General features: G+C 43.0%; 1 protein-coding gene across 2 annotated transcripts in view; it reads right to left on the reverse strand.

Annotated features, from left to right (window-relative positions):
* LOC147673637 (SMAD family member 4-like) overlaps window positions 1-14109 on the reverse strand; it is a 262917-nt gene that overhangs the window by 173122 nt on the left and 75686 nt on the right. For both annotated transcript variants that reach the window (XM_086947574.1, XM_086947573.1), the window contains exon 2: window positions 4905-5155. In XM_086947574.1, the coding sequence (XP_086803700.1) occupies window positions 4905-5141 (237 nt within the window). In that variant the 5' untranslated portion in view covers window positions 5142-5155. The remainder of the gene's footprint in view (window positions 1-4904; window positions 5156-14109) is intronic.

Below are 14109 nucleotides of genomic sequence, written 5' to 3' on the forward strand. Positions count from 1 at the left end.
CCCCCAGACCTCGAGGCAGGCAGTAGTCCAGGCATTAACTCTCTCTCGCATGGACTATGGTAACTCTTCATAACTGGGAGCCTGGACAAAGAAGCTGCGCTTCCTTCAAAGCTATTAAAACCTGGTCTTTCAGCAGTGACTTCTTGGATGATTGATCTTTGCCGACCTCCGTCTTGATGTGCTCCCTCTCTCTCTTAGCGCTGGGATGCCTCCGGGTCGCCATGCGCTCTACAAATTCTATAGTATAGTACAGTACAAGCTTTAATAAGTATTCAGGTATAGGTTGAACAGCTCTGAAATATATTTTACCTAATTTCCTCTTGCATTTTCTGTTTGAAGTTGAAATATTTGACCAGGCAAGTAAAATATTCCCCAGATGTCAACCCCAACCCAATAGCAACTGCCTGAGTGAGCCCTGGACTGCTAACGTTCGATATCATGAGAGTTAAGTGCTAAAATGGTGTACTTGATGATCAGTTTTGGGCTTAAAAGTACAGTAAAACTAGAGGACACTGGTAGAAAAAAGCTGATTTTTACAGTGTGAGTCCAGTAACCCCTCTCTGTTCTGGGACATCTGAAAAAGTTCCTATCCTGACACATTTTGACTAACCCTGTGCGTAGTTCGCGTAGTAGCGCTACGCGAAGCTACGCAAAGTGCACTTCTCACTAAGCGAACTGCGTAGTGCACTGTGCAAAATGCTGTTCGCACTGATTGCACAGTGCCGGATGCTTGTCCGCACTCTGCAATCAGTGTAAACCGCATCTTGCACAGTGCAAGCGGTCGTTTTCTGCCGCTCAGGTAGATTTCTACTCGAGCAGTAGCTTTCTCAAAGCGGACTGGAAGGTTCTCATCACGAGGAGTCGTGAGCATACGCGACCACTCGCAATGAGAACCCTGACCTCCCCACGTTGAGAATCTCGCCGAGAGGTTTATTTTCCACGCTCGTGATCGGCAACTTGATGTTGCTGATCACGAATGAGGAAAAAGTCTCACTGGGATGTCATTTTGCTCGCCCTTCGCCAACTTGGCGTTGAGGACCACGAGCAAGCAAAAAATGACTGCTAAGCTACATGTGTTTGCACTGTGCTACGTGCAATTCGAGTAGCGAGAAGAAGCACAAACTTCGCAAACTACGCGAGCGTAGCATAGTACTTCGCCCAGGGTTAATTTTGACCTGCATTCAACTCTGTATTGTGTTTTAGCAATTGCTATTTTTTTTTAACTAATTGGTATGGTTTAGCGTAGAACTAAATATAACCTTTTATAACAAAACAAGATGCACATATATATTAAACTTTACTTTTGTCATATGGTGATCCATTGTTTGAAATTAAATAAATAATAAAAAAAGGAGAAAGAGACAGGTTCAACTCCCAAAACAACCATTTGCTAGGCTTTAAGAATGGTTCTTGAAACAAGGGCTTTATTATTTTTTTGGGGGGGTTTGTACTTAGCTTGCATTTTAGAGCGAGAATTTAGCTGGGCCTGTGTTCTTTGTCACTTAGCTAACAGTTTCATTTTAAGTACAACACACACACTCCTAAAGTATTTAAGTATTATTGCGCAAGTAACTGAACAAAAAAAACTGTGAATGACAGTTGAATAATACTAACCAATATACAAAACACACTAGAACCTGCCTCTGCAATTTTGAGTGACGTATTACTCTCAATGGAGCGAAAGGAATTCACACCTGTTAATTTCCTCCTAACATGACATTCTAAACAGCCATTGGCAAACATTAAAAAACTGAAAAACTGGCTAAAAGCAAAACGAATTTTTCAGAGTCAAAAAGCATACTATGCTGTAGTGGTTCCTGGCACTGAATAGAACTCATTTGTGTGTGGTTGTGATCCTCGTGAAAGCGCAGGATACCGTCACCTATAGTCAAGAAAGTAAATTGTGTGGCAGGGTTGACTAAATTATGAAGCAAGAAAACCCAAAACATGTGACATCTTTTTTTATTGTATTACTTTATTATATTGTAATTTGTACACATGGCAATACTGTCTGGGCTAACAATACACATCATTAGTACCAGTTTAACAACCAAATACATAAATAAGCAACTGAAAGATGACCAGTACACCTTTGAAAAGGATCTTCCAATGCGGGTAAACACAATGTCAACACATTTTTTTGTAACTTTTGATCCATTTGAGCTAGAAACAATTTCTTTTTTGTTAAACTGTGCAGAAAATGCACCAGTTGATAGATTATGACTGAGGCAACTGCGGCGAATCCTTAACTATGTGAAAAATCTGCAGCCACAGAACCACATAATTCTAGTGCCCCTGCCTATAGTGAAGTTAGCCAAAGGTTGACCTATTGCTTGATACTGTAATAGAGAAAAGAAAACGTCAAAGATGCAACAACAAATCAGTGGATGATGAGGGATGGCTGAAAGACCCTCTGAGGAAGTACACTGAATATATAATTTTATATATTGGTTAATACCAAACCTAAAAATAAAAATAAAATCCTGTGACTCTTAACTGCTGCCTGTTGCATGCTGGTGAGATTTTCTTTCATCAGTATACAAAGTCCATATGTTTACATGTTCAATTCCTTGCTCAATAGCAGTTTTGTGTTTTAGTGGGTGAGTTATTTTCAGTGCAGCAAGAACTTCATCTGCCCACTGAACACCAAGTTCACAACGTTAATGTCCTTTTAATAATAAGTGTCCACTTGCAGATTTAAGAATGAAGATTGTATTAATTGTGGCATGTGCTGTTTCGTTTCCAGATTAACGCAAACTAATAAACAAAGAGGTCAATCCGAAAACAGGCCCAGGATTCCACTGGGAGCACCCGTATGTTTCATGGTAAAACTTCATGCGAGAAAATAGAATAAAGACGGATTCATGGCGGATCTGTCGGCGCCAGCCTGACAGGAATGAGTCAGGCCTTCCCAGACAAAACAAGAGGCGGGCAGCGCGATTCACACAGAAACCAGAAACACAGCCACCCTCGAGTTGGCCAGCACATTTTCTGACTTGGACTAAAATATATTATAACACTCGCCAAAACAGGTGCCAATGGAGTCGGAATTTTTGAAACCATTTCATTATTTACCTTTCACTGGTCCTTTTGCCTTGATTTTAATTAAAAATGCTTTACCGAGGCAGTGAATAAAGTTACAAAAAACACTTTCCGGCCTTCCCCCTTCATTTCTCTATACTGACCTTTCTTTACCTTGTGCCTGGGCACGCCCTTCTCGACATATGTTCACGGGTACATCTATGCTTGGTTAATCAGATTTAAGTTGTATGGTCTACTGGTCGACCCAACAACTCAGAAACAATAAACGCATAAGGAGTGGGGAACAGGAAAGACACACATGATCGCGACACAACAAACAGAAATAGGTCTCTGAAGACAGGGCCTGCAAACACACAAGAAAACCGGTCTGCTAGCAAACACCATTACCCAGAAAAAGCAAACACACATGGACTCGAGCACACGAAGCGCAGTTAAACTCAAGCACAGCAAAGACGAAGGGTCCAACGCGCCCCTCCCCCCCCCCCCCCCCAATCACACACACACTCCCTCACTCAGAAACATGGAAAACGGCACAAATTAACCCAGGCATGGAAAATGCAAACACATAGGAACGGTAAATAGACACAGACTCGAAGAACAGCAAAAAACATGTTCCGGCACAGCAACACCGAGGGACATGGGCAAAGCAAACATGCAGGGACATGTATAAACGAAGGATTCTGGGGAAAGCAAAAAGCACGAACCACAACATAACAAGCCTTGCTATACGCACAGGAAAGACATGTTAACACAAGCACAGTAAATAATCATGGACACAAACAAAGCAAAAACATTGGCATATGAACAGCACCTATATATGGACCCAGGCGAAACAAACATTCATACATCCTCTGGTCAAGCAAGCATCGACTGACACAGTTACACACAGGAAACTAAGCACTGCAACCAAGAAGGGACTCAACCAGAACTAACAAGCAGGAAAACAGGCATATTTGGAGCATAGGCAAATACACATGGTGACTCATCCACAGTTCACACATTTCACATCCACCCACTCACATTCCATCAGGAAAGAATGCAAACAAATCATACAAGAACTAGGGTTTGTCAAAGACAGTACAAGATGTGGAGTCAAAAAGAAGCGGAGATTGACCCGTTCACATTTCAGCAGTCTCTACATGGTTACGCGCCCTCCGTAATCGGTCTTCAATGTCCCCTTGAGAGGATAACCACTGAAATGAGCAGAGGGGGGTGCATGACCACATTTCCACAGGGTCTCCAGCACATAAGGGCGAGGCAGGTCGCATTTAAGGAACAGTAGCTGGCCCCATTGAAATGATCAGATCCACGTTATTTCCACAGATATGTTTTCTCATGAGGAGATTTCGGCTGCTCAGTGTGAAAATTGTTGGAAAATAAGGAATTCCTGGGGGAATCATACCTGGAGAAGCACTTCCAACCTAATTTTTAAGTTGACCCTAAATGTCCTGCTTATAATAGTCAAGATGTTCCCCAATTCAGGCAACTTTCAGTACCATTAGTTATGAAGACCTAGGTGACACTGGTGCAGTACGGACGGAGGCCAGACCATCGTCTACTAGGTGCTGTCTCAGCTTCGGTCAAGTTCTCAAGTCTCCCCCAGACAACTATATAACTACGATTCTCAATGTTTCCCAAAAAAAAGTCACGAGGTCTACGTAACCAATTTACAGTGAGTGACTAAAATAGTCAATTGTCTTTTAAAGCTAAGCTTTATTGGTAATAGACTTATCCTGCAACCTCCCAGCCCAAAGAGGTTTAATGTGCATGGCAAGTGATTTTCCTCTAGGTAACCCTCCTCATTTTAGAATCCAGCCACATACACAATTCCGGAACCATTAAGCAGAACGCTTCCCCCATACCTGCAATCGCCCATCTAGGGTCCGCTGGATTGTGACACATTTGCTGGGATGGACGCCGTTGGTAGTGATGGCTGTGATGAGAGAGTCAAGCTCCTCTTTCTTCTCCTTCAGCTTCTTCACAAGACTTTCGATGGCCCGCTTGGCAAAGGTCTCGTTCTCCCCGCCCTGTCGGTGGCACATTAAGCTGTGGACAATGCTCAGGCATGCATCGTTGCTGGTCGGTGGGTTCAGGGACATGGTGCAGCTCGCCCCTGCAAACAGGACACATGAAGTTAGCAAAATGGAAGGCCATCAACTCCAACTTCACCTGATCCTCATTTCTCACAAGTAAGTAGCTTGGGTCTTCAAACTATATGGAAAGCAGTTTAGTGCCCCACAATTGTCACATTAATCACAAAAGCCATGTGCTGCCCACTACATTATCAACACCTCCAACCTCTAAGACACACAGCCACATGCATCAAGCTAAAAACCGGTCGCAAAATGGGCAGATTCTCAGAATCTGCCCCTTGAGAATCTGCCCCTTTGCGACCGGTATTTTTGCATTTGGGATGCATCATCCCAAATGCAAAAATCGCAATTTAAGGATTCTCTAAATTGAGATTCCTTAAATGCAATGCATCAAAGTAAAACAATTAGCGATTTCGCTAATAGGAGTAGCAAATTACCATGAAGTTGAACTTCATGGTAATTTGCAAAAACTTTGAAAAATTTACTTTTGTGTATTTTTCAAAATTTCATGTTGCGCACACACATGCCCTTAGGGCATGTGTGTGTGTGTGGAACATATGTGCAATTTGCGAGTAGCAATTAAGGAATGTGTAGGAATCGCTATTTTTATAGCGATTCCTACATGCATAGGCTTTTGCGATTCCTAAATAGCGATTCCTTAAAAATCGCTTTTTAGGAATCCTAATTGCTTCTGTTGATGGATGTGGTGGTAAATACTTCCCCTTACATTAAATATTTCTTCCAAATATATCAGGGTTGCAGTTAAGACTATATAGCTACTAGAAGACAACAAAGGCCCTTATTACAAGAAACACTTTACTTACCTGTACACTGCGGTTCTCCAGTATTGATATCTTTCATAAATTCACTTGCTTGGATCTTCCCAGTCATCGTGGTGGGAGTCCCACGATAATAATAAGAAGCAGTGCCTAACATAAGCATTGAGAACCATAGAGAAACTAAGGGACACTGGTAACCACGTCACATTGTTTATATAAGTACCACATAAGAACAGAGACCATAAAGCAACCTACCCATGCAGGGCCACCATACATCAGATTTCAAGAACGAGTGTACAAAAAAAAAAAGAAAGAGGTATTCAGATTGGTGATCCCGAATGGTGAGGAGGGAGGGTCGCATGTGAATCTACGAAAGATATCAACACTGGAGAACCACAGTGTATAGCTAAGTAAATTGTTTCTTCTCCAGTGTTGGATCTTTCAAAGATTCACATGCTTGAATCAGATTAGTAAGTAGTAAAAAGCAAAAAAAGAGGCAGTGTGTATGGCAAACCACTCTGATGAAGAAAATACCATGCCCTAAATGCTAATTCTCTAAATAAAATGAACATTTTCCTTTTCCAAAAAGAAAATTTGAAATATAAAATCATGACTTGATATTTAATAAAAAAACAGCAATCCTTTACCTTACTAAGAAAGGCAAGCAAGACTGCTTGCCCAACCACAGCATCAGCTTTGGTTCATCGTCTTCAGTATCTTGGCATTTGATGTTAACTTGCATGGGATAATAAGCTGCCCCAAATAGTCCCTCATTACCAGATACGTCCATCTCCAAGAAACGTACAGGAGGCAGTAGTGACACCGTACACATAGCATTCATGATGATCGTGACAGCTACTGAACCATTTTATTAGAGAAATAACTGTCCTTCATTGCGATGGGACGGCATAGCAAAACAAGCTAACACAGAGGAAACAAGGCGCAGGATTGTAAACACTGACCTAAGGTATCAACAAAGCAGCGGCCGCGCTTCCGTTTTCGGCGGGGTGAATGGCGGTTAAGGCTGCACATGCGCCTACACTGTGGGCGGCAGCGGACTGTTTACATGCGGCGTCGCATCACTGTACAGCGGCACCGAAACAATATGAACAAAAAAAACATATGCTCAAAAACTGTGCTGGTGTGTGACAAACGTACCGGAGAACAAAGCTCTGTGATATCGCCGCACTGATGCCAGTCTCCCTGTGTGTCCATAAAAGAGTGCTTCCCCACCAGATAAAGCCCACCATGTGACGCCGCTAGTGCACATCCAGTCCGGATGGGCGTGCCAACAAGGAGACAGGGAGTAAACAAAAAAGCCTCATTGCAAATAGAGAGCAAGCATTACAAATAAATGCTGACGCCCGCCAATAAGAAAGAGGGGCAGCACTTCAAGTGCCCTTCAGAAATCTCATTGATCACAAGGGGTCTCGCAGAGTGAGCAGCGCGGATGCACTGCAACGCTAGGCGAGACCTTACCAGGAGACTTATTGATGAAGCAGAGCGTTTTGAAACGTGATCTTTCTAAACAAGTCAGCAGCAGGATTTGATTGCTGGTGTAATATGATCATGGTTTCTTGGAGCAAACAACAGGTAGCAATTTCAAGTGGCGGAACTAGAACTAGGAGCTAGTTTTTGATGTATACTGCGATACTGAACAAAAGCCACAGGGGAGTGGAGGGGGGTAGGGAGTTCTTTATAAAGTTTATTTTTTGCTCAATAAACGGAGGCTTTATTGGGTATATTAAGCAATATGTATGTGTGCTGTGTTGGAGGTTGGAGAAGTTTGTGCTATTCCCAAGCTGTTCACTGGCAGATGTTCTTGGCTGCTTTTTTGACTGCTAGTGCTTTCTTTGTTATACGCTGATTTGCATTATTAATGGCAGATAGCTGATACAGATATATGTATACACTTGTTGTTCAGGGATTTCTTCTTAATGGTGCAGCACTGTACATTTGTAATGTGCTTCACACTGCCAAAAAAAAAAAGACGTTTTAAAGAAAAAAAGTGAGTTGACGGGGAGACCAGTACAGTGTTTATTTCAATAGTCCAGGTGGTAGAAGAACATAATACATTTTAGAGAAATTTGCTGAGATAGGTATAGCAATGGTATGAGTACTTGGAGCAAGTTTAAGTGATAATATGCTCATGTAGGAGTAGTGTTTATCTTGGGATTGAAGCAGAGACCACTGGCAACCAACATGTCAAGTTTAGGAGTTTTCCACTGGTGCAGGTGAGGAGCTCAGTGATTCAGGCCTGGCTGACAGGACGCAGAAGCAGACCGTCACATTTTATTGCTGTTTAAGCACAGCCCGTTTCTGTGCATTAAGTAAATTTTTTTTTTTAATTTAATTTTTATAGTTTTGTATAGCGCAAACAAGATCCTTGCGGGTATCAGAGCGCTTTCCAAGGCACAGAAAGGTGATTTGACAAATACATACGAATATAATGATATTAAGCAAATACATTCCTGATAAAAGTTAGCGAATAGCACATAACAACAAGCATACATATCAAAAAGTTCAGGTGAATCTAGCTAAGAGGATCGCTTTCACGTAGGCAAATAGACTCTTTAAGTAGATTCTCTGAATCACCTACTAGCTTGGACTGAAAGGAGAGACTCCAGTTTAACATGCTTGGCCCAGCGTGGAACGAAAGATGATGCGCATTGATGCCTGCTGACACTGCCATTCGGTAAAGATGCACCTGAAGGTCGATGGTATCAAACGAGCCCCTGAGGTCCAGAAGAGTAAGGGCCATGGCATGCCTGGCTCACAGAAGTTGAGGAGTCCTTCCCTTGTGTTAGGTAGTAATGTCTCCATACCTTGCTCTGGTATGAAGGCTGATTGGAATACGCACCATTATTCCCAGGTTGATCGTTTTGGCATTGCGATGTGGGTAGGATCTTTTGAAAGAAGCCAAGGTTTTGCTCATGTGCATCCCATTGACAGTCATAAATTCATTAACAGGTTTTGGCAAGAAGGTAAATCCAAGTTCAGCTCATTAGTCTGGTCTGAAGAAAATAGGCCAGCAAGATGGATCTGGGTGTCCTTGTAGGATGGAAACAGGAATACTAAATGGTCCTCATCTGAAAGAAAAAGGCACACTTGATGGGTCGGAAGGTACTTACTCAAAGGACATTGCCAGACTCGATAGGTACAGTGCCCTTGTGTGAAGGGAAGGAGCAGACTAGATGGATATCGGGTCCTTGTACGAAGGAACCTGGCAGACTAGAGTACAGGTCATTATAGGAAGGAAATCGCCAGCTGCCAAGATGGGTTAGGGTACATGTATGCAGGAACTAGGAAGACGGGAGGAGTCCTAGTGTCCCTGTTGAATGAAAGGGGCGGGCCTACAGAACCCAATGGCTCTTTTCTGCATGCACCGTGGAGAATAGATGTGTATGTGGTTCCTTCTCTGAAGAAAATGGGCAACTGGCTTGGCTGGGTGGAACTGTAGCTTACGAAAATGGGTAGTATAGATTTGCCAGAGCACTAGAAACTTGGAAAACTGGGTGTGCATAGGCGGTTCCTTTTTGGCGAAATATTTGATAGAGTAGATGTGCCCTGTGGTCCTCATCTGCAGCAATGTTGACTAATGTATGTATTACTTAGACACTTTATAATAAGCGTGTTTGGAAACGCAGTATTCTAAATCATCTCTTCCTGCAAGGACTGTAAATGGTGGAATAACCTGGAGAAATCCTGCAGGATATTTCCGTGTGACTAATAAGAGAAAATGTGTATCTGTACATCACATTTCCCAGTGAACTGGTTTTCCTATCTTTCCTTTAGTGAAACGGTATGTATTGTTGGATTACTCACTTCATATGCTCTTTGACATGTCTGGTACACCATGCCAGAGGCTCATACGAACACCATGATATACCCTCCTGGGACCCACAGCCTACAGCCTCCAAGAGCCGTTGCCCGGGACATGATTGTGCGTGAGTGAAGCATCCAACCTAGCTGCCTGTTGGTGCCTTTAGGTTCTGTGTTGGTGTTATTTCATGGTATTCTCTCTGTATCTGAATGTACCCACCACAGTGCTGGGCCACGTTTTGCTGGAATACGTGTGTAGCACTTGACGTTAATGCAGCTCTCGTGCTCAAGGAATGTTTATTGTATGGGCTCTGTAGGATGCCTTGGTGACCATGGCTTTAATATATCAGAGGCGCCTAATGCATCTATGGTTGTTCTTTACTAGCCACCGTTGTAGTTACGGACAAATATTTAATTTGAACGATATTTAAGTTTCTCACCTGCCTATAGCTAGAAGGTGATCACATGACTCATGCATTCCCTCCCTTCGTCATCTATCCTATATAACCCCTCCTCCGTGAGAGTCCAGGTAAAGGGTGGAGAAGCGCATCTCCTGTGGCTGAGGTTTCCTGGATCTTGGGTGGACTTCATATCCAGTTCTCTGGTCGCTTAGTAGTGCCTCCAAGGGCTGGGCCTTCGTTGCTCTTGGATGGACTCCACATGGTATTCTCCGGTACCTTAACCGGCGGCTTGTGTCACTCCTGCGTAGATCATTACAGTCTATTATATACGGACCCATTGATTAACATCAATGCAGCTTCTACTGCTGTTTGCTAACCATCCAACGATGGTAAATGTCTAGATTCACTGGATCTTTTCTCAGTCTTTTCGCTTAAGTACAATGACGCTGCTGCACAATGCTTGGAGAAAGTCTCCAAACGTTATGAACCTCACACAATAGTTCCCATATTGGCTGTGCTAAAACCATGAACCCCAAAAAGATGCACTATGAAGCACTATAAACATTCTATAGTACAATAACTAGAAGTGCAACCCCACATTAGCTGGTGAAAGAAGCTGTAGTGCACGAAAAGGCACAACTAAAAGTCTGAATGAGAGGTTTTTCTGGTGTTGCTATGGACACGTTGTTGGTGTTGGAGTTTTGGTGTCTGAAACATGAGCATTTTGCAATGTATAGTCTTGTTTAATTCAATTATGCCATAGGAAATTAAGTTACCTGTTTCAATGATATCTAAAAAGAAGGGCCCGATTCACAGAACTAACTTAAGTCAAAATCCTAAACTTACTACTTTTGGTATTCACAGAAGTTAGGATTTTGTCTTAAGTTTGTCTTAAAACAGACTTAGGGCAGACTTAAGACAAAATCCTAACTTAAGTCTGTCTTAAGACAAACTTAAGTGAAAATCCTAACTTCTGTGAATACCAAAAGTAGTAAGTTTAGGATTTTGTCTTAAGTTAGTTCTGTGAATCGGCCCCAAAGTCCAGGACTTGAAACCTGTGTCCACAGTTACAAGGAGTTATATAGTAACTGGTTACCATTAGTGATGGGTCTGTAAGGTTGCAAGCATGATTTGAATCTGAAGGGAGGGGACGTTGTGTGTGACACATTTTTAAGTCAGAGAGTTTGGTTCTGGCTGAGCTCGGTACTCAGTCTCTTATGAAAGGAGAGAGGAGCTGGCTTTTTCCAGACCATTGCTTAGCTGAGTAGCCACGTTTAGACAGTAAGAGACAGTTAAGGTATTTGAGAAAACCTGAGGAACCTGAGCTTAACACAAGCTGCCCTTAACTACAATGCAGACTACTAAAGAGTTGAATCTGAAAGGAATCTGGAAGGAGGTGTGACAGAGTTGGCAACTGCTCTAGTCGCCCTTGAGATACACTCCCAGAGTGTTTGTGAACTCGGCACAGGTACTCCTGACACAAAGAATGTGGAGGGTAGTGTATAACTATAAAGGTCAACCATCTTAGCACTTGTTTTAAAAGTGGCAGGCTATAGTTAGTGGAACTTTCTTTAAAGATCATATTGCTTGAAAATAAGAGAAAACGAGCGGCGCCCCGCTTACCCCTGGATTGCCAGGCACCGGTGCGGCCGGAGGGGTTTTGGTACTTAGGAATATATCACAAACATATTGAGCCACAATTGGTAAGGCTCAAAGAGGATGTGACACATTGGGGAAACCTGCCGCTAACGATGATGGGCAGAGCAGCCCTATACAAAATGATGAGCCTACCGAGACTACTCTATATTATGCAAAATACGCCGGTCTATAGGATCCCGTCGGTGGTGTTTAAAAGCCTAGACCAAGAGGTTTGTAGATTGCTGTGGAAGGGGGAGGCCCAAGCATAGCACCGGCCAAACTGCAGCGGGGATCTATGACGGAGGACTCGCGATTTCTGATATACTGAAGTATTACTGGCCCTCTCAACTGCAGGTCATTAATGAGTGGGTGTTTGCGGAGCACCAGGATCCAGCATATAGAGTAGACAAAGCGCCCATGGGCCGAGGTCGGTATGAGGAACTTCTCTATGGAACTAAAGGAAAATGTTGCAGGCCGGAAAAATACACAGACAGTAATTGACGTATGTAAAGAGGCCTAAAAAGAAGCCCCACGGTTTCTGGGCTGGAGGGGGAAACTTATCGGGCTGACGCTGCTTTGGTGCAGTGATCTGCTGTCAGAGGTGGGACGTCTGGAAAGTTTCTCAAAATGGGAGCTCTAAGACATAGAGCGCCTGGGAGACGTCTGGAGGAAGGACGCCTTCATAAGATTTGAGGACCTCCGTGGGGAGTACAATATGGCGGAGTCTGAGCGCTTCCGACATTTACAATTGGGTCACGCCCTATGCTGCCATTTACTGGAGGGCGAGCAGATACCTGCGTCCTCACCCCTGGAGGACCGGATACTAACGGAGGCACTGACGGAAAAGGGAGTGTCAATGATTTACAGGAAATTAATAAATAATCCCCCAGACTTATTGGGACCCTTGAGGCTGGTGTGGCTTGGAGATCTAGGAGAATTTGAAGATGACGACTGGGCGGAGCCCCTAGAGTGCTCATGGGGGATCGCTATCCGAGTATGATTCAGATTGGTCCATTATAAAATACTCCAAAATACCTATTACTCACAGATATTGCTGCACAAAATAGGCAGAGCAGAGTCTCTGCAGTGTAGGAGAGGGTGTGGGAACGAGGGAACGTTTTTCCATATTCTCTGCGAATGTCCACCTATACAGGGTTACTGGAATGGAGTGGCAACCAAAATGGTCAGGGTCACAGCGATAGAGGCTCCTCACAATGCAAAATGGTTATTCCTTGGTATAAAAGGGGAGCAGGATTGGCCAAGGTACATGGAGATCTGACTGAGACTGGCATCTGGAGTCGCTAAACCCAATATAGCAAGAGTGTGGGGGGCTACGGTCCCACCGAGAGAGGTCGAATAGGAAGCCGGCCGGGATTGGTGCCAAAGGCTGGAACAAGTGGTATATAAGGCGAGAGGCTGCCCCACAAAATGGGAAATAGTTTGGGTGGGCATGGAACGAATACAGGGGACAAGGGCGATTAGAGGCTGAGTGAAGAACTTCAGGATGGGAGGAGCTGTGAGGGTGGTTAAGTGTATGCTGTTATTGATTGGGCTGCAAAATCGCCACTCTTGCAAGATTAGGAAATACAGACCAATCCTATGATATATCAAGGCTAACTGTGAATGTAATGACTATCAACTCTCTTTCTTTTCATCATATGATGTACGAAGCCTGTTTTCCAACAAAAAGAATTTTATATCAAAATACGAGAAAACAACAGCTATTCCTATCATATAGAAAAATAACGCAACGCCAACCAATTAAAACAGATCACAGAAAAAAACCAGCTAAATGTGACTGTTATTTCATCAATCTAACTGTTAAACTCACGATTATATCTTGATTACTTAACATATCATCTTGTACAGCTGAGAACCTTCAACTCCATTTCAGATAAACCCATCACATCATAAACAACCAAAATGTACACGTGTGCGTTACAAATGCAAATCAGCCTAACCACGAAGTATACAAACTCTACAATTACTGCTTGCAGAATTACTTCTGGAACTTCAATCATATTTTTGCTGAGAATATTTCAAGGCAATTAACAAAACAAGTGCAACGTCACCAAATCATTTGAGTCATTTTACCCCATGCTACTGGTTTATAAAAGTCTTGCCTTTCAACACTTCCACAAGACATTCAAGCGTTCCCATGGATATGTCACAAGCAGATTGTCTCTTCATAATGAAATTTCTCCCAATGCACAATCATTTCCAACTGATGAATTTGCTCAAACCACAACAACATCTAGGCAGCACCTTTCTTTGGCAGCAAGGAAATTCAGAAGTGTACTTTATAGATGAAATGATCCCCAACTCTTACACCAT

The sequence above is a fragment of the Lissotriton vulgaris genome, chromosome 12 (assembly GCF_964263255.1).
Source record: "Lissotriton vulgaris chromosome 12, aLisVul1.2, whole genome shotgun sequence".
NCBI classification, from domain to species: domain Eukaryota; kingdom Metazoa; phylum Chordata; class Amphibia; order Caudata; family Salamandridae; genus Lissotriton; species Lissotriton vulgaris.